At 35.0% G+C, this 25,210-nt stretch overlaps 1 protein-coding gene across 2 annotated transcripts in view; it reads right to left on the reverse strand.

The window, feature by feature from the left end:
* PTPRQ (protein tyrosine phosphatase receptor type Q) overlaps nt 1-25,210 on the reverse strand; it is a 195,779-nt gene that overhangs the window by 137,259 nt on the left and 33,310 nt on the right. For both annotated transcript variants that reach the window (XM_074325367.1, XM_074325366.1), the window contains exons 10-17: nt 18,903-19,080; nt 17,354-17,515; nt 17,070-17,249; nt 16,349-16,456; nt 15,923-16,204; nt 6,027-6,209; nt 5,558-5,659; nt 1,879-1,999 (exon numbers count right to left, since the gene is read on the reverse strand). In XM_074325367.1, the coding sequence (XP_074181468.1) occupies nt 1,879-1,999; nt 5,558-5,659; nt 6,027-6,209; nt 15,923-16,204; nt 16,349-16,456; nt 17,070-17,249; nt 17,354-17,515; nt 18,903-19,080 (1,316 nt within the window). The remainder of the gene's footprint in view (nt 1-1,878; nt 2,000-5,557; nt 5,660-6,026; nt 6,210-15,922; nt 16,205-16,348; nt 16,457-17,069; nt 17,250-17,353; nt 17,516-18,902; nt 19,081-25,210) is intronic.

Genomic DNA, 25,210 nt, shown 5'->3' on the forward strand with positions numbered 1-25,210 from the left:
GGTGGCTTCTATCAACTCTAACAGTTCATTCCCAGAGAGGTATGATCACTGCATAGGGAACGACGTCGTTCTTACAGTGCAGAGCTGGAAACCCCAGCCAGAAAAATCTTGATTCTCACTTTTATTAACTTACTACACTTTCATTTTTTTTAATTCAGTAAAACTGTCAAAATCTTGTAGTCATCATTCTTCATTAAAAAATCTAGAAGTTATCACTGATTCATCTCTTTTTGCATCCCTGCAACCAATCCATCACCAAGTACTGACAACTCTTCATGAAAGTGTCTCAAAGCTGCCCATTTGTCTTTTCTATTGCCAATATTATCTATTGCCCAGACTACTAAAATAGTATCTCTATGAGTATCCCTGCTAAAATGTTTGCCCTCTACAATTCATTGTCCATAAAGCATCCAGGGTGCTTGAAATTCTCCAATAATTCCCATTATTGTTAAAATGAAATCCTTACTATGGATTTGCTCCTGACCTTTGCCTGCCTCCTACTCCCCAGTATGACTCTCCTCTGTCTCTCTTGCCCCCAGCAGCACTGATCTCCTTTCTGGTCTTCCAAATGGCAAGCTGTGCTTGCCCACACAGACTGTGCAGTTGATCTTCCTTCTTCCTGGAAAACTCCACCTTACAAATCTTTCCATGACAGGAAGCCTTGTCCTCCTCAGATCACAAGTCAGTGTCTGAGTATTTCCCCAAGTATCCCATCAAAAGTAGCCCTCTTTCCCATGACTTTCCCTCATTTGTTTGTTTATGGGTATATAATCCAGTTATCCCTTTAGAATGCCAGCTCCTTGAGGTCAGGGGTCTTATGTGTGTTTTCTTCACAGATATATAGGTACTCTATCAATATTGTTGAATGAAGAAATGAAAATGTATATATGAATGAATATGGTAACAGAGGGAAATGGTTACCTTTTTCCCAGTCACATCTCTCATGTCACTCCCAATATTGCCATGACTAGGCAAAATGACTAGGAATAATGCAATGAATAACATAGGAGATATAGTTCTACAGAGCAGTATGCAAAGAGTTTAAAGAGAGATTGGAAAAAGAAAAATCTTAATTTAGGAGAAAGAGTAGATTTCTTTACTATGTTACAGCCTCTCAATGCTGGATCTTCTAAATCAGGAATCTAAAAGTAAAAAATGCCTATGTCCTATAAAACCTTGTGTAAACTGTATTTTCTGAGTTGAGATATTTAAAATGTATCAGGAAATATGTTACATAAATGACGAATCCTTTTAAGAGTATTTCCAATAGATCAAAGTGACGATTTTCATCTATTAAGCTTTCATGAAGTAGTATAGCCATGTTGTTAATTGACATGAAATGTATTATAAGAGTTCATGCTTTTTCACAACTGAAGCATAAACATGCAATCAGGTAAAGGTGATTAGAAAAAAAAGAAATAAATCCACTGCTTACATTTCAGTGGAAAACTGATCTTAACAGATTACTGAAAAATATATACTATAGTTAAATTTTATCTAAAACTTAGTTAAAATTATTCTGCTTAAAAAGATAGTAATTTAGAAAATGTCTGTGTAAAACGCTAGAAGAGTTTAAAATTATATACTGTATTCACACAAGTTGGTCAGTCAATAACTTTTAAAAGCACAAATACAGTATAATTATGCATATTACACAACTATATTTGTTTTAATTACAAAAATTATATCCTATGACTATGCTTGGACCTTTATATGAGAAAAATTTGTTTCTTAATAAAAACATATTAACTAGGCTATTAATAATCAGGTTCCTAATGCGGTATCGCATTCTAAAGTAAAAAAACTACATTCCTATTATGTTACAGATTAATACTTGTTCTCAGAACTATTTCCAAAAGAGAAAAAAAAAATTCTTACCAGACATAAACTGTGTAATAGAGGATAATTCCATTTGGCTCCAGGGGTGGTTGCCATGACAACTTCATCGTGACACCAGACAACTGTTTAACAGAGAAGTCTTGGGGGGGAGAATCAGGAGCTGAAAAGTTAGAGTACAGGATAATACATTTTATTAAACATACATGAAGAAGGTTAAAATGAAAATGCAAAATTTTTATTATAAATTTTCCAGTAAATGAATCAGGTACAGAGCTGTTTGCCATGGGCATGGGAACCTGATTGTTTACTCTCAAAATGAGATGATAAAAGAAGATTTTGCATGGTGGTGTAAGAACATCTGTTTCTGTGATTCAATGGAAAAAAATATTTCATGAGAAAAAAGAACAAGGGGTATGTCACAGTGATTCACCTACTATTCCAGTACAGCTTGGTAAATTATCACCCTCTAATAAAAATAAAACTATGGAGTGAATAAATATAATATATAGTTAAAGAGCTCCCCCAAAATAAAAATAGGTGGGAAAAAAATCACACAACCAAGTGGGAAAGTGATAAGCATAGCATTGAGAAGCAGTTAAAATGACTGACCTCACAAATAAAAACGTCTTCAATTGCAGTTGTGTCAATAAAATGTAAAATAATATCAAAATCTGGTCACTGAGTTTTGAAATTGAGTGGTTTCCAAAGGAAGCAATAATGTAGCACATAAACAGGAAAATACAGTTTGGGGTCGATTAGTTCTGCTATAAGAGTATAGGAGTCAAATACTTTAGCCATTCTGCATTGTGTAAGCACTAAAAAAAAATTACTGTAAACTAGTTAGCTAAGTTTATATTTCCATTTACATAAAACATTTAGAATGCATTTCTCAACTGCTGTGTAACAGCACAGTAATATCTTCAAATATTAATATATAACTTTTTGCATATAAAAGGGTATAAATTACTAAAACTTGGATAATTATTATAATAATACATGGAAAGTGAACTCACATGAAGCTAACAGAAATTCTGAGAATTTGTTTAGATCTTCAATGTTAATTTATAGATTAGTACAAGTACAGATCACTTTTTCCAATAATTTGGAAAAAATGCTATCTGAATTATCTTAATTTTTAAAATTTTCTGAGTAAGTTCAGTTATAATTGTGCGTGTATGTGTGTGTGCATTTTCATTATTTTGGTAACACCAATTTTCTTTTAAAATGTTTATTGAGCAGAGAAAAGGTTTATGAGATGAGTTCTAAGGAATAATAGTGACAGCTGTATTTATGTTTTCATGTGGTATTCTCACTGGCACTACAATAAAAATGCTATCAAATAGTGATTATCACAAGAATCCATATATCATTTGGAGCCGTCTGTTTCCCAAGATGCACATTACCTCTAACTGAGAACTCTCTCATTTGTCAAAACAAGTCTACGATATTTCCCCTGATGTCTTTGTAAAACTTAACTTTTGTTTATTATTGGAAAAAAGGATTTCAGTCAAAAATAGCACCAATTTAGAACATAAAATGTTGTAACTAAGCATTACTATTCTATAATATGCTTTAAAATGTTTATGTGGACTATCAGGTAATTCTTGGGGTTTCATATTTAATCTTCAGTATATCCTTGGGTATTTCCTATGTAAAACTTTTTATTGATTAATAAATGTAATTAAAGTGCCTATCTAAACAAAATGCTGCATATCTACTATAGCAAATTAAGTTTTAATAATTTTAGCATTTGTATTCTAAAATACAACATAGAAAATAAAGTTAGAAAAATTATAATGAATAAATGCAATATATTTTCTCTATCCAATTCATCATGACAGAGAATATGAGGACAAATGAGATGGGTCTTCACAGGCTCTTTGCTCTGTCTGCCTGACAGGATCTTCCAAATCTCTCACACTCTCTCTTTACTCATCTTCCTTCAGGTTATAACTTGGACATAACTTTCTCGGCTATACTTTCTTGGAGGCCTCAGAATAGCTGAACTCCCTTTTTTGTCCTGGTGCATAATGTTGGAAAACACTTATACCAGTAACTAAAATTATAAAAATTATTTGTCCACACATTTGTTAAATTTAGATCTCTTCTACTGAACTGCAAGCTCCATGCAGGCAAGGAGCTCCTAATACCTAATAAGGCAGATATCTTCAGGCCTTTATCCTCAATTTGCTGTCATTTTTTGACAAGGGGGTACTGTTCTTCACCCTGTTCCTTAGCAATTATATCCATGACTTGGCCAACGGCTGGGGTGAAAATTTACCTTGGCTCTGTATCTTGAACAGCTCAGAAAATTCAGATGCACAGTATAATTTGAAACTATTGGCTTGAGAGATAAAATGTTCTGCCTGCTCAAAATATATGTTCATTGTTAGCCTGGGTTCCTTCATATAAGACCTCAAATTCTCAGAACAATTTTATTAGATTAGAAATAAAGAAGTAGGTATTATGTCCAGAAAAGCATTGCTTAAAATGACCTAATATATCTTTCTCAGAAACTATCTAAAATAGAATGGAAAGCTAATCTTCTTCTTTAGCGTTTAACCATTGTCCCTTTGGGGAGTAAGGATTGATTGAGTGAGTGAGTTACATTTTCACTTTGAGAACAAGAAAAATCTAACTAAAAAAATAAAAAGTTGAACCAGTAAGTTTTGATTGAGAAACAAGCATAGTAAGTAGAGGCAATGACGAAGGAAGACTAACCCTTCAGGAGACTTAGAAACGGGGCAACCCAGAGCACCCTACCACCGTGCTTTTGTAAAGTAATTCAGTGGAGGTGAAAACACAAAGGACATGAAATGGGAGGAGAGCGATTTAAAGACTATTATTTTGACTAAAATAAGAGCAATGCAGAGAAAAGCCTTCCTTCTTCTAGATGTATACAATGCACATTTTGTCCTAGTAAATAACTAGAATCTGAATTTCCACAGGATGCAACCTATCTTGAAGATGGGGAGACTTGAAAGAGAAAGGGAAAAAAGACATCCTATAAATACTTACGACACATCCAGGCCCACTCCTCATAGCAATAAGGCTTCCTTTTGCAAAAAGAAAAGTCTCAACACACACAATAAATAAAACATAAAATGCAAATCCCAAGTATATTCTTCAGAAATATTTTTCTTAGCATGCTATATGCCTCTAACTTGGTGAGGTACCAGTGTAAAGCAGTCTCAGTGGTAAAGTTGATTTTATTCAGGTTAGGAAAAGGTATGTCTAAATATTCAAGATGAGGGCTATTAACATTCAGAAATATCACCTTGCCGATTATGCAACAAACCTGGAAAATACCCTGACCTCTTTAGGAAGCCAATTCTAATATGATTTTAAAAATGTTGATAGAATATGCTACAAAATTTATGTAAATATCTATTTCTATGAATAGTTGAAAGAACACACTTATATAGTAGTTGATGTTCAAACCAAAATTTAACCTTAAAAATTCCCATGAAATAAATATTAGTGATTTTTTTTTACAGTGCACGTATGACTTCACAATAAAAAAAAAGCATTGTATACTTGATTTCACTGAATGCAAATCAGACTATGATAGCTTGACAATGAGGTATCTGTGTAATGCTGGCATGGCATGCAACTGATATCCAAGGATAGGGGATTTTTTTACATATCTTCATTCTATATGCACGTTTTTTGAAATGTGATAGATTCAAGTTATATCACTATCTACTACTATATTTACCATCTTCTTCAGTCAGCACATTGATGGGTGCACTCCGAACTCCTTCACCTTTGCGTGTACTAGCAGATACCTCAATCATATATTGGGTATATTTCTTTAGTCCTAAATACAAACAAAACAGATAAGCTGAGACTTACAAAATAGTCTTTAATAATATGCACAAATGATGAAATGTTTCTTAACAATCTTCCAAAGTAAAAATTAAATGAAAGTGTAGTTCATTGGAATAACAACTCCTATTATGAAGATAAAATGATATAGGATATGTGGACAAGGATTGACCTAGAGTATTCTTTCATATGATTTGCAATAAACTCCTAACTTATTGAACCAAAAATCCAGAATTGTCATACCCTGTATAAAACTAATTGCACTTATTATTTATAATAGAACAACAAGCTAATATTTGTGGCCACTCTGTCAACATAAATGTAAATATCCAACATTTTATATGTATATATTTTTTTACCTTTAATGCTCTGGGTCAAAGAGGTTGTATCTATAGTTCTTTCCTCATTTCCATTACTTCTCTTGAGATAAATTGTATATTTTTGTATGATTCCATTAGGACTACTTGGAGGAAGGAATGACAGTTCAATCTCTCCAGAGGAAATATTTTTGTAAGTAATATTTTCTGGTGCACTATCAGGCACTATAATAAAAATAAAAATAAATTCATAAAACAATTCCATTCTAAAAATCTATTCTGCTATTCTGCTGAAGTTCTCACCCAAGTGCACTAGGATGGAGATATAACAATATGTATATCTACATCTATCTATCTATCTATCTATCTATCTATCTATCTATCTATCTATCTATCCACCTATCTACCTACCTACTTACCTACCTACCTACCTACCTACCTACCTATCTATCTACCTACCTACCTGTTTGTCTCCTGGTGTGAGATTATAATAAATATCCTACATGGAGTAAGTTATAGATAAATTATGTATTTACAACTGCATAAGAAAAAATTTAATCTCGGAAAAAATTCATACTATGATTTTACAGAATAATGCTTATAGGATGATTTTTTACTAAAATACATGTAACCATATTAAGCCGTCTTGTACTGAAAAACACAGAAATAAAAGAGGATTGAAAAACAGTTAAAAATTTAGTCTGTCTTTCATTCATTATATATATAATGTATATTATATATAATGAAAGATTCTCTTTCATTAATTATATATATAATGTGTATATATATATATATATATATATATATATATATATATATATGGTTTATCATTTGTTTTAGTCTACATGATCTATGACAAGGTAAGTAATCTTTCCTAGATATAATGCTGCATATTATGACCTGGTAGCAAAGCAGTCTCCTAAAGATACAGGATATCATTAAATAAAACACTAGTTTTCTATATCTATTAATGTTCTTATTGCATTGAATGCAATGGTCATAAATGGTTCTCTACATATATTCAAACATTAATACTACATGTTGGATTCCAATTCTGACAACATATTGGAATAGATACCCTAAACTGAATGACATCTTATTTAAAATAATTAAAACACTGCATAAAATTAAAACAACTTTTTTATTCTTTTAAGGAATTTCAGAGTTGACAAGATAGTTAGAAATCTATGGTGGCCAAAAAACAAAACAAAAAAACAAACAAACAACAATAACAAAAAAGTAAAAACAGGCATCCTGAGATAGAAGCTGGTACCAAATCCATCTTTGTCTTGGAGGTTCTGTATTAATAGTTGTATGGAATTCCAGAGAAAGCCTTGGACCAATAGAAGGGTAAGAGATATCCCCAGAATAAAGAGCTGGAATCCCAAATAATGCTATTTCAACTAAGGCCCTATATTGGACTATTCTAGGGGGTTCACCTGGAATTCTTCTGCAGAGTGCCACAGAATTCAAGTGGGCGTGGTAACTCCTAAACTAGAGCAATGTGGTTAATTCACTCTTAGGGAATAGGGAGTGAGAAGTAAACCCACCATGCAAAAGAGGACAGAAGAGAAACTTTTTTTTTTCTTGCTACTCTTTCAGATAAAGAGGTGAAAAGAAAGAAAAATTATGCAGTTTTGGACCTGCAAGCCTGTCCCTATAAACCTATGTGACCCAAACTCATGCTGCCTATACAGCCTGAAAAAACCTCTACTTTCATAATTTAAATTAAAATAAATATGTAATACTGAGTTGTTATTATTCAAAAGCAACTAGCAGAACATAAATCTTTTCTGGAGGAACTCAGCTTCAACTTAGGACACATAAATTTCCCACAGATAAAGTTTCAAGGAATGTGAGCTCACTGATGAAATCACTAAACACCCAAGCAAATCAGGCATGAATAGTTAAAGCTAGCCAAGAAAAAGGAAAAAAAATAACACACACACACACACACACACACACACACACACACACACACACACACACACATGCATACAGTCAGACTTCTTCAAAAGACTTCAGCTTTTGAATTTATTAAAGAATAAAATATGAACGTTTGATATATTTCAAGAAATAAAACATATTCAAAAAAAGAACAAAGAGTTCTTTAGATAAAAATAATATAAATAACCAAGCAGGTTTGAAAGAGATCCCGATAAGCCTTCTAGAACAGAAAAACAAAATAATTGAAATTAAAATTCTGTCAATGTACAAAAAAAATCAGATTAGATAAAGATAGAGAGAAATTTAGTGAAAAGGATGATAGTAATGAAGAAATTATCAAGAATGTAGCTCAAAAAAAGAAAATATCAAAAATATAACTTGCAGTTAGACACAGAGGGTGTCTAAGATAATAGAATAAGGAAGAAGTAATATTTGAAAGAATAATGGCTAAGACTTTTCAAAACTGTTGAAAGATATCAAACTTCAGATCAAGGCATTCCAATAAATGCCAAGCAGGAAATATTTTTAAAAATCATATTTATACACATCATTGTGTATAGAACACAAAACAGAGATCTTAATAGAACCAAAAAGAAGAAAGATCATCTATATAGGAATGGCAATTAGATTGACAATTCATACTAATTGAAAAATAACTGTAATTCTATACCCAGAAATATTAGTAAGAGCAAAATAAAAACATATTCAGACAATCAAAAACAGAGAGAATGCCATCAATACAACCTCAATAAATGAAACTGTAAATAATGCACTTTAGGCAGAGGAATATTTACTGGAGATAAAGACCACAGTTGCAAAGATAATGGTTTAAACATTGCCTGCATAGAACAATCACAGTAAGAGGTAATTAGGGGATTAAACAACATAAATTCAATATGTAAATATTATTGCCTAATAGAATCTTGCTATTAGGTTCTTTCCTTTCAAAGGAAAAAACCTGAACATTTTCTCATTAGTTTTCTAAATACAATGGACATAAAAACTGCTACTAAAAATTTTAGTAAACTAGAGAAATAAAATTCAGAAGTCTTGAAAATGCAGCTACCCTGCTCCTGCCCCCCAACCGTTACCTGCTATAAAGTGCATTGCATCTAAGGCAGACTTAATAGGAAAAACTGACATAGGAATTCTGATAGTTCCAAAACTTTGAGAAGGATTGCAAATCAGTTCATAGTTTGATGTAGCAATATATAGCAATATAACCCAGACAGCCAAAATCTTTTCTAATATTTTCCCAAGCCAACCCATTAAATTGAGAAAAATCCTCAACAACTACTCTGAATGCTTTGTTAACCTTCAGTCTCTCAGCGAAATTTTGGACTTGCTGAGAACACTACATCTTTGCTCTCCTGTGTAACAGGTTGCCATTTGTTTTTCTCCATATTCCCTATCACCACAGGCCCTGGGAGTTCAGTGGTTTATGTATTGCTCTTCTTTGTCATATTCAGATCTTTTCTTCTTAAAGAACTTCTTTCCTAAAACACTCATCTAGGTGAATCTCTGCCACTTCTCCAAACGTCTTAAAAATTTTATCACCTGGATGACTGACTCTCTTTACCACTCTTAAGAGATGTTGACATTGATGCAAATGATCAGTTCAATTTCCGACGTATTCTATGTATTCCTTGATCTCCATAATTCCAATAGTGTTTTCCTCTAGCCATTTCACCTCACCTTAACCACTAGCTTTCATGGCAACACCCAAGACCTTGTCATTACCAGTAATTGTCAGTAGTCCTCTCTTTGGCAACCACCTCCTATCTTTCCAGCTTACTGACTCTTGTACTGCCAATCCAACAATTATTTTACAGTCATCAAATCTTCACTATCCATCACCTACCTTACATCCTCATCTCCCTACTTACTCGATCAGAGTTCACAGTCTGCCACTAAAAATCACTCCCTAGCAATCTCCATTAACTTTCTTTTTTTCCTCCCTTACTTTCCTGGAAAAACTCCAATTTGGCTTAAACCAAAGTCAGGGCTGGCTCCACATCAGTAATTTAACAGCTGAAAATGTATGAATAAAACACCACTCCGTGCTGACTAGCCTCATTTAAATTTATAACCTCAAATCTCAAATGAATTTTTTCCACTGCCAGACAGCTTATACATCGTTTAGTTAATTCAGTCTCCCACTCTGCTGTGTATATTTTCACCATCTTCTCTATCAACAAACATCCAATATCTTCCCTCTCCTCACTCAAAGCTGATAAACTTGCCTGTCATCTCACTGAAAAAATAAAAACATTCAGAAGAAAATGACATTATCTTTTTACCACCAATTTTCCTTCAATTGCCTTCTCTCCTTACTCCTTTCCAAGACCTCGCCCTCCACTTCTGTCCTGGATTCCATTCCATCTGTCTACTCAAATGCTTTAGACTCGAAGCTATTCCCTCTCTGCCAGATTATTGGTTTTCTTTCTTTATTGAATTATTTCTATCATTGTAAACATGTGAGCACACACACATTGTACCCATCAGAGTACAATAAAAAGGACTCTTGATTCTACTTGCCCTTTCAACCTTTGCTCTATTTGATTCTCCACTTTATATCAAAATTCTTCACAATTTGCCTTTACTCATTTCCTCCATTTTATTACCTATCACCCTTTCTTAATTTGCTTCAGTTAGGAATTTTCCCCCCTTATTTTTTTCCATGAAACCTACTGTTGTGAAGTTATCAAAGACCTCCATCTTGGCAAACTATGAATCAATTGTACTCCCCCATCTTACTTCACTGTCAGCAGCATTTGACATAGGAAATAAATTCTTTCTACTTGAAAAATCTTCATTCACTTGCCTTCCAAAACATGATCTTCTCTTGATTTTCTTCCTACCTCACTGTCCATCTCTGCTTGGTACTTGACTGGCTCCTCCTTGACTTCCCAAGGTCATATTGCCCCAGAACATATTTGTAAGCTTCTTTTCATCTCTACTACACTCACCTTGATGTGACTTCATCTCATCCCTTGATTTTAAACATCAGAGATATGGCAATGCCTCCAAATCATGTATTCAACCCTGGATCCTTTCCATGACTTTCAAACATATAACCAACTGCCTTCATGACAGGCACTTGAACAAGTCAAACATGTTCAAAACAAAACTCCTGAATTCCTCCAAACTGATCTCTTCCCCAGCTTCCCCATCTCAGTAAATGGCACCATATATTCACCCAGACTACTCAGACCAAAAACCTAGTAGTTAACTTTGATTTATCTCTTTACTCCCAAACTTAACATATTCAGCAGCAGTCTTCTAAACTGCAAATCGTACCATGTTCGTGTCTCATAATTCTCTAATAGCTTCTCATTAAACTCCAAACTTCTTACATGGGCACCCAAAGATCTGCATGGTCCACCTCTATCTGTCTCTTCTCATCTAATTCACTCCCCATAAAAAATACTGCGTGCATGACAGAAACGCTCTGTTCTTCCTCAACTAAATAAAATGTCTTCTCACTTCAGGAACTTGGCAATTGCCATTCCTCTTTCTGAAACACTTTTTTTCCTTATCCTCATCTAATTTAATCCCATTTATTTTAATACCCCTGGGCATATATAAATGCCCTAAGAGAGTCCTTTTCTCAGTCCTCTATCTCAAACAGCTGCTCACCAGTTATAACTCTCTTTTTTCCCTCATATATTTTTCTTCATAGAATTTACCGCTACTAAACATCATATATATTACTTGTGTGCTGGCTTATCTTCTGTGGGCCTTCTAGAATTTTAAGTGCCCAGAAGTAGGAATTTTGCCTTATTTACTGTTGTATCCACAGTGCCTACTAGAATGATAGTACCTGATATGAAATCCATAAAAATCTCTTCAGTGAATGAATAACTATGTTCAACACGATATAGAATATATTAAAAACAAGAGAGAAACTCACAGCTAAGGAAAATAAGTGACATTGAATTGAATATCTCTTTAGTTGTAAGGCAAAAAGGAACTGGTGATGCTATGCTTGAATTTTATAACACAGTTTAACTTCTAATTTTGAAATTGCCCCTATGGAGTTGCCTGCCTATCAACAGTAGTCAGGATATAAATACATCCCTGACCCAGGCTGATAGCTTTGCATTTTTATTTCATTTATACTTAGGGTCTTCAGGGAAAATAAAGCAAGACCAACTTGATAATTAACTGATTTTGGAAAGTGATTATGCACTTATAGTTTTCTAAAATAGCATAGTGTTTCCAATTGTAGAAGTATTGTAAAATAGATAATTCAATAGGGAATAAAAGTAATTATTATAGTTATTTGGAATAAGCTAAATCTATGTAAAAACTAAAAATAAATAATTTCATTCATAATGACACTAAAATAGGATATAGGAAGTTACCATGAGTATGCCAAAAGGTTGTTGTTTGGCATACATAGTTTTAATGTTATGTAGATAAATTAAGAAATGTTATTAATTAATATAAATTTATAGAATCCTACACAAAATTTTGGTTAACATCAAAGTTACTATCTGCTAGTGGTTGTTGCCCCAAATCAGACTTATTATAGGCATTTGGTTAAAGGCTTACTGTAAAGAAAATTATGTCTTAAAAGGGTAAAAGAATATATATAAATCACCAAAGGGTAATTTGTATGAGAACTTAAAGTTTTTATGTGATTATTATACCTTAAGCATGAGAAAATATAAACGAATCTTAAATTTATTTGCCAACTGCACATTCTATACTTAAAGCAAACACACACACACACACATACACACACACACACACACACACACACAATCACTCCTGTATTGAACTTTCCTTCTTGAACACAAGAGTACAGTAAACTCTTATTCCCCAGTCAAAATAAAACATTTGAACAAATAATTTACTCCTATTTGCAACCAGCAGCATTAACACATTACTGAGTTAGCACAATTATCAATTTATCATGAAACATATTGAAAAGTGGGCTCTTGTTTTTTTATATAAGAATAGAAGATGAATTTACTGTATTTAATAATATTGAGCCCTGGGAAGAGATAGTAGTTCTTGATCACATCCTGCTTCAAGTAACACCTTGATACTCTACTTGACATTCTAGCTTCCTCTTTTGAAAAAAAAAAAAAAAAAGAGCTAAATTTGTGGCTCAACAGTAGCAAATGTGATCTAGGAAAATTCGCTTATGTAGATTCTATTGCCCACCATGTCTATCGAGATGGAGAAAGCACAGACCTTGAAACCTAATTTAGGACAGAGAGCTGGAAATTAGAAATATGAGCATTGAACCCTATGACCTATTATTAGGCCTCTTTTGCTTCTGAAGTGTCTAGTGTAAACATGACCCAATTATACTCTCCCAAATGTGTGAGCTAGTGAACCCTGGCATAAGTTGTTTCCCCACCCCTCCTTTTTATTTCTTTCACTAGCTCAGGAGCCGTGAATGGTCAGGAAACTTTCTTTCAAGTCCCCACATTATTTCTCACCTACTATGATTTTTGAGTCATTTTATTCAACTATTCCTAGGTCTCCTCATCTACAAAATAAAACACCTTCCAAAACTAAAATTCTCACTTTAAATTATATTTCAAGTTAAATTCTTAAATGCACCAAAGGTTTATTATCCCTACCTTAGAATTAAGCTCATACAATAAATAATGAAATAAAACTCAAATTTATTTTTTTAATATTAATTATTGCATGTATGCAATAATTAGCAAACAAAAGATGATTGTTTTGTAGATAGCCATTAAGATTAAGGGTTCTTGGGGCCGGCCCGGTGGCTCAGGCGGTTAGAGCTCCATGCTCCTAACTCCGAAGGCTGCCGGTTCGATTCCCACATGGGCCAGTGGGCTCTCAACCACAAGGTTGCTGGTTCAACTCCTCAAGTCCTGCAAGGGATGGTGGGCTCCACTCCCTGCAACTAAGATTCAACATGGCACCTTGAGCTGAGCTGCCACTGAGCTCCGGGATGGCTCAATTGGTTGGAATGTGTCCTCTCAACCACAAGGTTGCCGGTTCGACTCCCACAAGGGATGGTGGGCTGTGCCCCCTGCAACTAGAAAACGGCAACTGGACCTGGAGCTGAGCTGTGCCCTCCACAACTAAGACTGAAAGGACAACTTGAAGCTGAACGGCACCCTCCATAACTAAGATTGAAAGAACAGCCGACTTGGAAAAAAGTCCTGGAAATACACACTGTTCCCCAATAAAGTCCTGTTACCCTTCCCCAATAAAAAATAAGATAAATAAAAAATCTAAAAAAATAAAAGAAAAATAAAAGATTAAGGGTTCTTGATGCTGTGACCACTTGAGTAGTGAAACATTTGATAAGCATTAATGAGTACAGTGATTATTTAATATCACAATAGGACCTTTGAAAGTTCTTACTCTCCTTGATCATTCTGTGCAGAGCCCAAACCAGAAAAATATCACTGAAACAATGAACAGAAAGATCCTAGATATATTTTATAATTGACCAGCTTTATTGATGGTTTCCAGAAAAGCCTGTATTTTAAAAGGAAGTATGCATTACAGTCAGATGGTCTTGGATTCCAGTTCCAGCTTTATCACTTACCAACTGGATGACCTTAAGCAATTAAACACCCACCAATTAATACTAACTTTAGACAGGTGGAAATTCATTTTCTTCTACAATATGCTATATTTCCAGTAGGGCTCGACATATTGTAAATATTTGTTGAAAGGATGAACCTCTCAGATTTCAGGTTTCATTAGGAAATGAAGATAATAATACCTCAATGTTTTATTCTAGAATTCAAAAGGCAATTTTTGTCAAAGCCAGTAGCACAGCCCATGGCACATTGCAGGTGCTTAAAATATGCTTGTTTCTTTCCTTGACCCATTATAAAATACAACTAGGTCAGGTAAAGAGCAGATATTTTCCACAAAAATAATTATTTAAGTACAATATCTATAAAAGCAATGAAACATGACACTATATAGTTTAATATCAATTAAGTTTCACTTTAAGGGATAACTCAAAAGAAAATGCTCATTTCATCATTCTCTCATTCCTGAAATTACAACCAATGCCTTTCCCTATGGGCATTTTTGTGTCATTTCATTTTATTAATTTCTGTGACGAGTCCTAAAACGATACCTTTGCTCAAGGGCAAGCTGCTTTACTAGATTCCTAGATCTTCAAGGTCAGTGACGGGCCCTCACATATGGGATCTGGCTGAGCCATAGGAAGTTTCTGATACTTGGCCATTATCACCTATAGGAATAGCAATTCCATATGGTTCAGCCAGTTGCTAGCCAACAAACATTTATTTTTTTTAAATGTAGAGGTCAAAGAGTAACTGTAAGTTTAGTTCTTAACTCTCGGCATATAGTTGGCCTAAGAGATGTTCTAATATATGATTAGAAACATAATATAAACAATAAACTAAGATCATTATGTAAAATGTCTTGCCTTGGGCTGTTTGCTCTTGCATCACTGAAACTGAACCCAAGTAACTCGTTTCTTGCGTTATTTTCTTTACATTGAATATCCCCTCCCCACACACCCAACAATCTCTGTAAGGTCCTCCTGCTGATTCTACCTGACTCCTTAAGATCCAGGTGAAATGCTGTTTCCTCCATAGGCTCCGACATGCCCTTTCTGAGCTCCCACTCCAAACTTCTACCTATGCACATACCTCATTAGAATATAGGAATCTATTCTTAGGAGTATGTCTCTGCTTTTACCTAATTTGAAAATAAATAGTTATTGAATCTCAAGTTTACAGATACATTAAAAAAAATCTATGGTTCTTCAGGTCTTTCATTTGAAAAATTCACTTATTTTTATTTTGGAGTTCCCTTATATGTACTTTGAAAATTTTGCACAGCAAGGCTTTTCCCACACTTTTACCGGAAAAAGCAAGTACATTCCTGGATTACACAAAATGGAATAATGAGAGGTTTTAGGTTAAGTAAAATATAAAATATGGCAACTGTCAGCCATGTTTACTTCATTACCATGTATTAAAGAACAACAACAACAAACAACTTACCAGTCTCAGAAGTCCTTACAGAGAGTAAAGAAGATAACTGATTGCCATGACCCAATCTGGTATATGACCTCACAGAAATGCTATAGAGAGTGTAAGGTTTCAAGTCCCTTAAAATTATGTTTGTTGTTGAGGTGTTCTTCATAAATAAGGTATCTACATTTTTATAGAGAACTTCATAAGCAACAATAATCCCATTGGGTTTCTCAGGTGGTAACCACTTCAAACTTATTTCACTTGCAGTAACATCAATAACTTTAACATCTTGAGGTGAGGATTCTGGTTCTGAAAAAAGAAAAGAAAGACTTAAATGCAAGTATTTTTTTTCATGCTTATTGCTTCAGACTATAAGGGCAGCATGAGGTAGGGGGCAATAAACATGCAACACCACTTGTTTCTTTTTATTAAAACTGCACCTGATAGTCTTACCATCTTCTGGAGTTCTCACAAAGATGTCATTTTCTTCAGACAAAGAACTTTCTCCAACTTGGGTTGAGGCAGCCACTCTCATTTTATATTTTGTGTATTTCTTTAACCCTATAAGGACAACAGACAATTTGTTTAAAATCCTTAAAATAACACTCTTGGATTAGTGCCATTTGGCATAGGCGTAGTGAAAACAATTCATTTGGGAGACTGGCTCCCCACGTCAGCTTCCTTATAATACCAATCTCCCAAATTCTTTGGGTTTATGGGTTCTTCCATGTTGATGATGCTTTAGCGTTTTCCTAAAATATTAAGGCAATAATTTGAGGCTGAAAAATAATTTTTGGCACGTGCAAGGCGTATAGTTAGTTGACTTGGCACAAACACCATGCCAGCTGATTCACTTCAGCTGATTTTCACATTCATTCATTTAAGCCTTCAATACTGAGTTATTTCAGTATACCAGACATAAAATTCCCCGGGTTAAGTATACTCCTATGATATTTATGATCTGATTATTTTACTTTGTAAACAAATGTAAAGGAAAACACATTTTATTAAATAATTTCTTCACATGTTTTTCAAGATAGCCATGGCAGCATAACACAAAATCTGGAATGATGAAGCATGTGTCCTGCAAGGATTAAGGCATAGAGAGCTGCATATTTTCCATCAGAATAGGAATGTTAAAACAACAACAACAACAACAACAACTTTTTTCTACCTGTTATGAGAAGGCTGTTATCTAAAGTAGTCATCTGAAATGCTCTGTTTGTATCCAGTTCCATTGCATAAATTGTATAATGAGTTATTTTTCCATTGGGATATTCTGGAGGATCCCAATATAACAAAATAGATGAAGAACTAATATTTTTATAGTTTATAATTTGAATGGAGCTTGGCACTTGAAAAGAAGAATGAACAATTAATATGAGTGAAAAGAAAAAGTATTATAATGTGCAAGAGCAATACTTGCAGGTAATTATTACAAAGGAAATACATTCTTACCTTGTTCAAGTGTCCTAACATTGAGAACCGTTGGTGGTCCTTCTCCCATGATGGTGAAAGCAGATACACTAATCATGTGCTCAGTGAAAGGTACAAGTCTCCTGATAACGTAAGACAGCTGTTCAGCAGCAATGTCAGTGATATAGTGATTCCATGTAGTTCCTATATGAAATCAGTTAAAAAAAAAAAAAGGTGTTTGACTTCATGATCAAAATTATTTTTGCTCACACAGTGAAATCTTAAACCTGACTTCACATTATTCATTAATATCTCCAAGCACTCTTATATGAAAGGTAGATGTATACTTAATAATAAATATGCTGAATACTCCCCCAACAACCTCCGTAAACATTTTGTGCTCCTCATATAGTTTTGCTAGTTAGTATATACTATCCTGGAACAGGTGATTAGTGTTTGGTGAAAACATAACTTTCTAAAAGTGTCTGGCTAGGAATATTTTTCTAAAGAGACCGACTAGGTACTAATATAAAATTGAAATGTGGTAAGTCAATGCAAGATTACAATGTGAAAGTTATAGAAATGAGACTCTAAATTCACCATACCTTCACTAAACCCAATAATATGTTAAAGAAAACATATTTGGATAACTCATATATAAATCTGCCTCAACAAGGATTTCCAATAATCTTAGATTTTTTTATTTATTTAGAATTTATGCTTCCAACAATGTTAATCAGCAATCCAGCCAAACTTGAAGTGTTTTAGGAAACATCTGTATCAGAAACTGTGAGCCTCTTGATTTGTAATGTTGCCCCAGTCTTCTTCGCATAGCAAAAATACACCAGGAAATGAAATAAACATATACTGAATGTAATGTGATACTTTTGACTGAGTGTCTACTATCAAAAAATAATAATAATAATAACATAACACTTATAAGTTAGAATGGGACAAATACCAAAACAGAGAAAATGCAAGGAAAAATATTCCTCTCACTTAGCATTTCAGAAAAACCAGAGAGATAATTTCAATGTGTTGTCTAACCAAGTATTTTTAATTTGCTATGTGTGACATTCTCCTTTTAGAAACAATAAGATACATTGACCCTGAAGAGTAAGTGTACACACTAATGACATCACCACGTCATTGCGGTCACCTACACCTGTTTATCACCGCATGCACTAGAGTTGTAACTTTCTGACCTATTTACCTTTAGTGACATTTAAAAACCTATTAGTCAAAAGCTGCAGAGAGTGTGAGGCCTGTAAATGATTTGAAGATATGTTAATCCCTTCCCATCACACCTGCTTTGGCAACTGTAATAACTGATTGTCTATGCAGCTTGGCCACAGACTCTGGGGTGCTACTTTCTCTAGGAGGAAGGTCAAATGGGTTAGGAGGGGCCAGCTCCCGCCTGTGTGGCATTTCCATTTGCTGCATAAGGTTATCTGCCAGTTAAAGAAGAAAAAAATCGACTCAGCCCATGTACCATTAATAATTTGGTTGAACTCCAAGCTAAGGTTCATATTTGTGCTAGCTAGTACTGGTGATTTAAATACACTTCTTACAACATAAAATTTGTACCTACCAACTGTTAAATGCCGGTCTTCAGCTCTATTCCTCGCAGGAAAATTATTATGTGGATGACTGTTATACATAACTGAAGCAATTGAGTACAGGTCAGAAGATATGTCTGCTGAACCCTCAAATAATCCTGCTATTGACTCTATGTTCATAGTTTCTTGAGCGATGGGGTTGTTTATATACTGTAATTAAAAATAGTCATTTACAAAGCCCGTTTGTAACCATTATACTTAATAATGACTTCTCTTAAGTATTAGTTTAAGAAACTAGTATCTTTGGAAGCAGCTTTTAAAAAAGATATTTATTTCCATGACTGTGTCTCCTTTACATCTCAAAATTCGATTCTGAAGCTCCTAAAATCTTGCATCATTGTAACACATTGTGATTGCTCCTATATCTTAGGAGACCAATACCACATTGTGGGAAGAAGCAGGTATTCGTTTCTGACTTCAGCTATTGTAAAATTAGATATCCTCATGCAAAGGTTTCATGACTAAAATATTTTAACTGCTTTTCCCCAGAAAGGTAAGAGTTCTAGGCATACTGCTTCATTTAAAATGTGTTTTGCTTCGCTATGTGTCCCCATTTGTAGACCAGGTGTGTGAGGCCTGCATGACTGCTTAATACATGTTAGTAATAGTGGTTTATCTATGATGGAGTGAAGTTACAGACATGAACAAAATGGCATGACAATAGTTTTCGAACAGGGTTCGTGGCAGACCTATCCAAGACTCAGGCCCTAAGGAATATTTTAAGTAACTATGATTATTCCTAGATTCCATAATGTACTTCACACATGTCAAGTTCACCAAAGTGGCAGGTCTTGAAATAAAAAATATCTGGAGCAGATTCAAATATTTATAGATTTTTGTTGGGATAACAAATGACTCCCTTCTCCCTCCCCACATAGCATAGCTGATTAAAACAGAATGAGAAAAGGATGCTTGGGCCAAATAGTATTAGGCATTTTGCATAGATTTTCAACCTTGAAAATAAGGCTAAAAATTAATCAAAGAAAATGTTCCCTTAAGAGACTTAACAACCAAATGCAATGTGTGGACTTTGGATTCAATTATGACATAGCTATCACTGTAGGCTTTGAAGGTAATCAGTGAAATTTGAATATGGTATAGGTATTAGATGATACAGATCAATATTAGTAATTTTGTTAGTTTGGTAATGGAATTATTGAATTAATTAAAATGTCCATGTTTATTAGAGATTCATACTTAGATATGTAGGAGCAAACTGATGTGAAATCTGGAATTTATTTTAAATTTGTCCCCAACAGCATCAACAACAACATGAGACAGGTGATGCAACAATGGCAGACTGTTGATAATTATTCAATCCAGGTGATGGGTAATTGGGAGCTTGTTATAGACTTTTCTCTACTTTTATGCCTGTTCAAAATTTTCTGAAATAAAATAGTCATGAAAAAAGAAAATATTGCAAGAACTACTCTCTTTCAAACAATTCCTTTTTCAAGTTTTGCTTCAAAATTCACCCTAAAACATTTTTTTTTTTATTAACACGTTGCGTACGGCGGGGTTTAAATCCCTCATACCCCTCTGTTCTGGCAGGTTTTTAAAAGAAACTACTTTAAAATGCACTCTTCTCTTTAAAGCGTAAATGCTTCTATGTCATTTATTATTTTTCTATAAATAATAGATTCTACAAATAAATTATTCTATAAATTATTCTATAAATAATTATTCTACAAATAATTCAATAAAATATGCAAAGTAAAAAGAGTCAACAGTAAAACCGAGCATTCTCGTTATCTGTCCTTAATGCATGGCTCAGAAAAAAATGAAGATTCTCGTGATCCATACGCAACGTGTTAAGAAAATTACCCTATTGAGATTTCCCTATTGAGTCAGGATGGCAGAAGAGGTAAATGCTGTGCTCACCTCCTCTCACAACCACATCAAAATTACAACTAAACCACAAAACAGCCATCATTGAGAATCTCCTGAAGTCTAGCTGAACCAAAGTCCTACCACTAAGGACATACAGAAGAAGCCACCTCCAGAATGGCAGGAGGGGCAGAGACGCAGAACAGGCTGGTCCCACACCAGTATGTGACCATTAAAAATCCAGAGGGATATCTCAGCTGTGGAAGTCCCCGCCTGAGGAGCAAGGGGTCCCAGCCCCACCCCAGCGCAGGGTTTCAGTGCAAGGGAGAGAAGTCCCTATAACTTCTGGCTGTGAAAACCAGTGGAGATTGTAGCTGAATGAGAGGTAGCTGAATGTAGCTGTCCTGCGATCTACTTGCTGCTGTCACCTACTTGGACCTACTCACTCACTGTGAGCTCCAGCACTGGGGCAGCAGCTTGAGAGGTGCCAGGGACATACATAGAGGAACTGAATTGTCTAGCTTTAGGGTGAGGGCTGGAGGGATAGCTTTCTCCTGGATGGAAGAGCTAGTGGAAGCCATTGTTTATTTGTTAAGCACTCCCTCCCCCTCCCTACGTGCAGACACAGGCAGTCACCATATCTGAGTCTCCATCAAACTGCCTATCACCTTTGCTCTTCCCTGCCCTAATGATTCCTTGAAACCACACCTCACCCAACTTTCAGGCATCCCAAGCCACTTCCAGTGCCTTTTCCATATAAATGGCCTACCTTGGATCATGCTGGAGAATTTTTAAAAATCTCTCAAAAGTTCACAAAACCCAAACAAGCAGCATCTGGCTTCAGTGTGTCCCATCCCTCTGGCTGAGGAACCCTAAGGCCGGCACTACAAACAGCTGGCCTCGGCTCATGGCTTAGACTCTCAAGGCACCTCTAAGCACAGTGGCAGCCATCTGCAGATTGCTTTGTGGCTCATGTCAGGTGGCCCCAGCAGGGCACAGACTGCAGCTGAACTTGGCCTGCAATGGGTCCCCTCCCAGGAGGCCCCAGAGCTGGCAGGCCCAGTGGCCAGCTTTGCACTGGAACAGAGCATCACCTGACCACCTTAAAGGACAACATGCCCAAAGGGCAGACTGGGAAGGCACCAGAGCCCCATTAGAGTAAATCCAGCTCTGTAGAGTCAGCCCCTGCCTCACAGCTCTTCCACTGTAGTCACAGCCAGTCCTCACCATCAATCAACTTTAGGGTCAATCTCTCCCACTGGCATGAAAACAGCAACCAAGGCTCAACTACAACAGGAGGGTACACAACCCCCACAAGGGACACACCTGAAACACCCAGCTCTAGTGAGCAGGAAGACTGCACCACTGGGCCCCCCAGGACCCCTACTATTTAAGGCTACTCTACTAAGATCAGGAGGCATAGTAGTCCTACTTAATACATAAAAAAAAAAAAAGCAGTGGGATGCAGACAAAATGGGGAGACAAAGACGCATCCCAAATAAAAGAAGAAAACAAAGCTCCAGGAAAAGTACGAGACAAAATGGAGCCAAGCCATCTACCAGACACAGAGTTCAAAATTGGTTATAAGGATGCTCAGTGATCTCAGGGAGAACTTCCACAAAGAGATAGAAAATATAAAAGTGGAGATAGAAAACATAAAAAAGAACCAGTAAGAAATAAAGAATACAATAATGGAAATGAAGGGTACATTAGAGGGAATCAACAGTAGATTAGGTGAAACAGTGGATCCAATTAGTGATTTAGGAGATAAGATAGAAAACACCCAATCAGAATAGCAAAAAGAAAAAAGAATCCAAAAAAATGAGGACAGCTGAAGGGGTCTCTGGGATAAACTCAAGTGTACAAACATTCACATCATAGGAGTACCAGAAGAAGAGAGAGAGCTAGGAATTGAAAACCTATTTGAAGAAATAATGATGGAAAACTTCCCAAAACTGGTTAAGGAAATGAAGATTCAAGTCCAGGTAGTGCTGAGATGAACCCAGAGAGGCCCACACCAAGCCACATCATAATTAAAATGCCAAAGGTTAAAGACAAAGAGAGAATCTTAAAAGCAGAAAGACAAAAGCAATTAGTTACCTACAAGGGAGGGCCCGTGAGACTATCAGCTGATTTTTCAACAGACCTTTGCAGCCCAGAAGGGATTGGCAGAAAATATTCAAAGTGATGAGAAGCACGGACTTACAACCAAGATTACTCTACCCAGCAGAGCTATCATTTAGAACCAAAAGACAGATAAAGAGATTCTCAGACAAGAAAAAGCTAAAGGAGTTCATCACCAACAAACAAGTATTACAAGGAATCTTAGAGAAACTGCTTTAAGATGAAAAAAATAAAATAAAAGATCAAAAATATAAATAATAAAATGGCAATAACTACATATCTATCAATAATTACTTTAAATGTAAATGGATTAAATGCTCTAATCAAAAAGACATAGGGTGGCTGCATAGATGAGAAAAAAAGACCCATACATATGCTGCCTACAAGAGACTCACAGCAAAGATCTAAAGACACAGAGAGACTGAAAGTAAAGAAATGGAAAAATATATTTCATGAAAATGGAAATGAAAAAAAAAAATGGGGTAGCAATACTTATACCAGACAAAATAGACTTTAAAACAAAACCTGCAACAAGGGACCAAGAGGACCTAGTAATCCCACTTGTAGGTATTTATATGAAGAAATCCAAAATGCTGCTTTAAGGGGACGTGTACCTCCATATATTCATTCCAGCATTATTTGCAATAGCCAAGATATGAAGGCCACCCAGTTGTCCCTGAATGGATGAATGGATAAAGAAGAGGAGATACACATTTACTGTGAAATACTACCCAGTCATAAAAAAGAATGAAATCTTGACATCTGCAACAACGTAGACGGACCTAGTGTGTATTGAGTGTAGTAAGTCAGACAGAGAAAGACAAATGTCATATGATTTAATGTAGAAGTGGAACCCAAAGCAGAAAATAAACAAAGGAAACAGAAACAAACTCACAGAGAACACTTTGATGGTTGCCAGATGGAGGGTGTTTGGGGGTAGGTGAAAAAGGGGAAAGGATTAATTGGCAGTTACATAGTAGTCATGGGGATGTAGGGTATAGCATAAGGAATATAGTCAATTATATTGTAATGACTATGTATGGTGTCAAATGGGTACTAGATTTATTGGGGTGATTCAATGGGAGGGAGGTTGGGGGCAGGGTGAAAAAAGTGTAGGAATTAAGAAATACAAATTGGTGGTTACAAAATAGTCATGGAGGTATAAAGGAAAACATAGAGAATATAGTCAACAATTTGGTAATAACTATGTATAGTGTCAGGTGGTTACTAGACTAGTCAGGGGGATCACCTCTTAAATTATATAAATGTCTTACTATATGCTGTAACCTAAAATTAATATAAAATAATATTGAATGTCAACTGTAATTGAAAAATTTTAAATTAGGGGACAAAGTTAAAGGGGAATAAGAGGTTCAAATTTGCAAGTATAAAACAAGTCTTGGGGATGTAATATACAACTCAGGAAATATAGTCAATAATATTGTGATTGTGTCGTATGGTGTCAGATGGTTGCTGGACTTACCATAGTGGTCACTTCTTTAGGTATATAAATGTTGAGTAACTATGGTGTATACCTGGAACTAATATAATATTGTACGTTAGCTATATTTTAACAAAAATCCTTTAAAAAGTTAAAAAGAAAATTACCCTATTCCTTCTCAATTCCATGCTCTTTTTCACTTAGAATTTATAATCAATTCATAGTATAGGTTTTATTTATTTATAAGTTGGTGTACCTGTGTTTTAATTATCTTAAAAGTTTCGGGGTTGTCTTTACTCTTAGAGTCAAAAACAGCTTTTATTTCTTATTAACATAAAGCACTTAGTATTTTTCAAAAAAAGAAAAATAGTAGAGGCTCAGGAAAAACCTCAGGAACACAAGGCGTTTGCAGGCAGTTTACTTATTTATTAGGCTGGTGCAAAAGTAATTGCAGTTTTTAAACCACCTTTTAAACCACAATTACTTTTGCACCAACCTAATAATTATCTACAAAGCCAGGTTATTTAAATATTAACTTTTCTGAGAGATAAAAGAATGGAGAAAAGATTCAAGAAAATTTCCAGTTCTCTAAATAATATTTTTGAAATCAAATTATCTAAATCTTGTTACAGCTTTAGCCAGAAAAGTATTGTGATAAAAAAAAAAAAAAAAAAAGCAGGGGATTCCTATAAGACCTACACTAAAAATATTGTGATAAAGAACTCTGGCGAGGGAATCCTAGATGGTCTTCTATCTTCCAACAGCTCATTTCAGCTCTGCCTCCATGGGGAAATCATGGAGGGCATGCATCACAAACACATAATTCAGAGATGCTGTGGCATTTCAGTCAATAGTTTATGCCCGAACTACACAGCTGTTTCCACTATC

This window comes from Rhinolophus sinicus, linkage group LG02 (genome assembly GCF_036562045.2).
Source record: "Rhinolophus sinicus isolate RSC01 linkage group LG02, ASM3656204v1, whole genome shotgun sequence".
In the NCBI taxonomy this organism is placed as follows: Eukaryota; Metazoa; Chordata; class Mammalia; order Chiroptera; family Rhinolophidae; genus Rhinolophus; species Rhinolophus sinicus.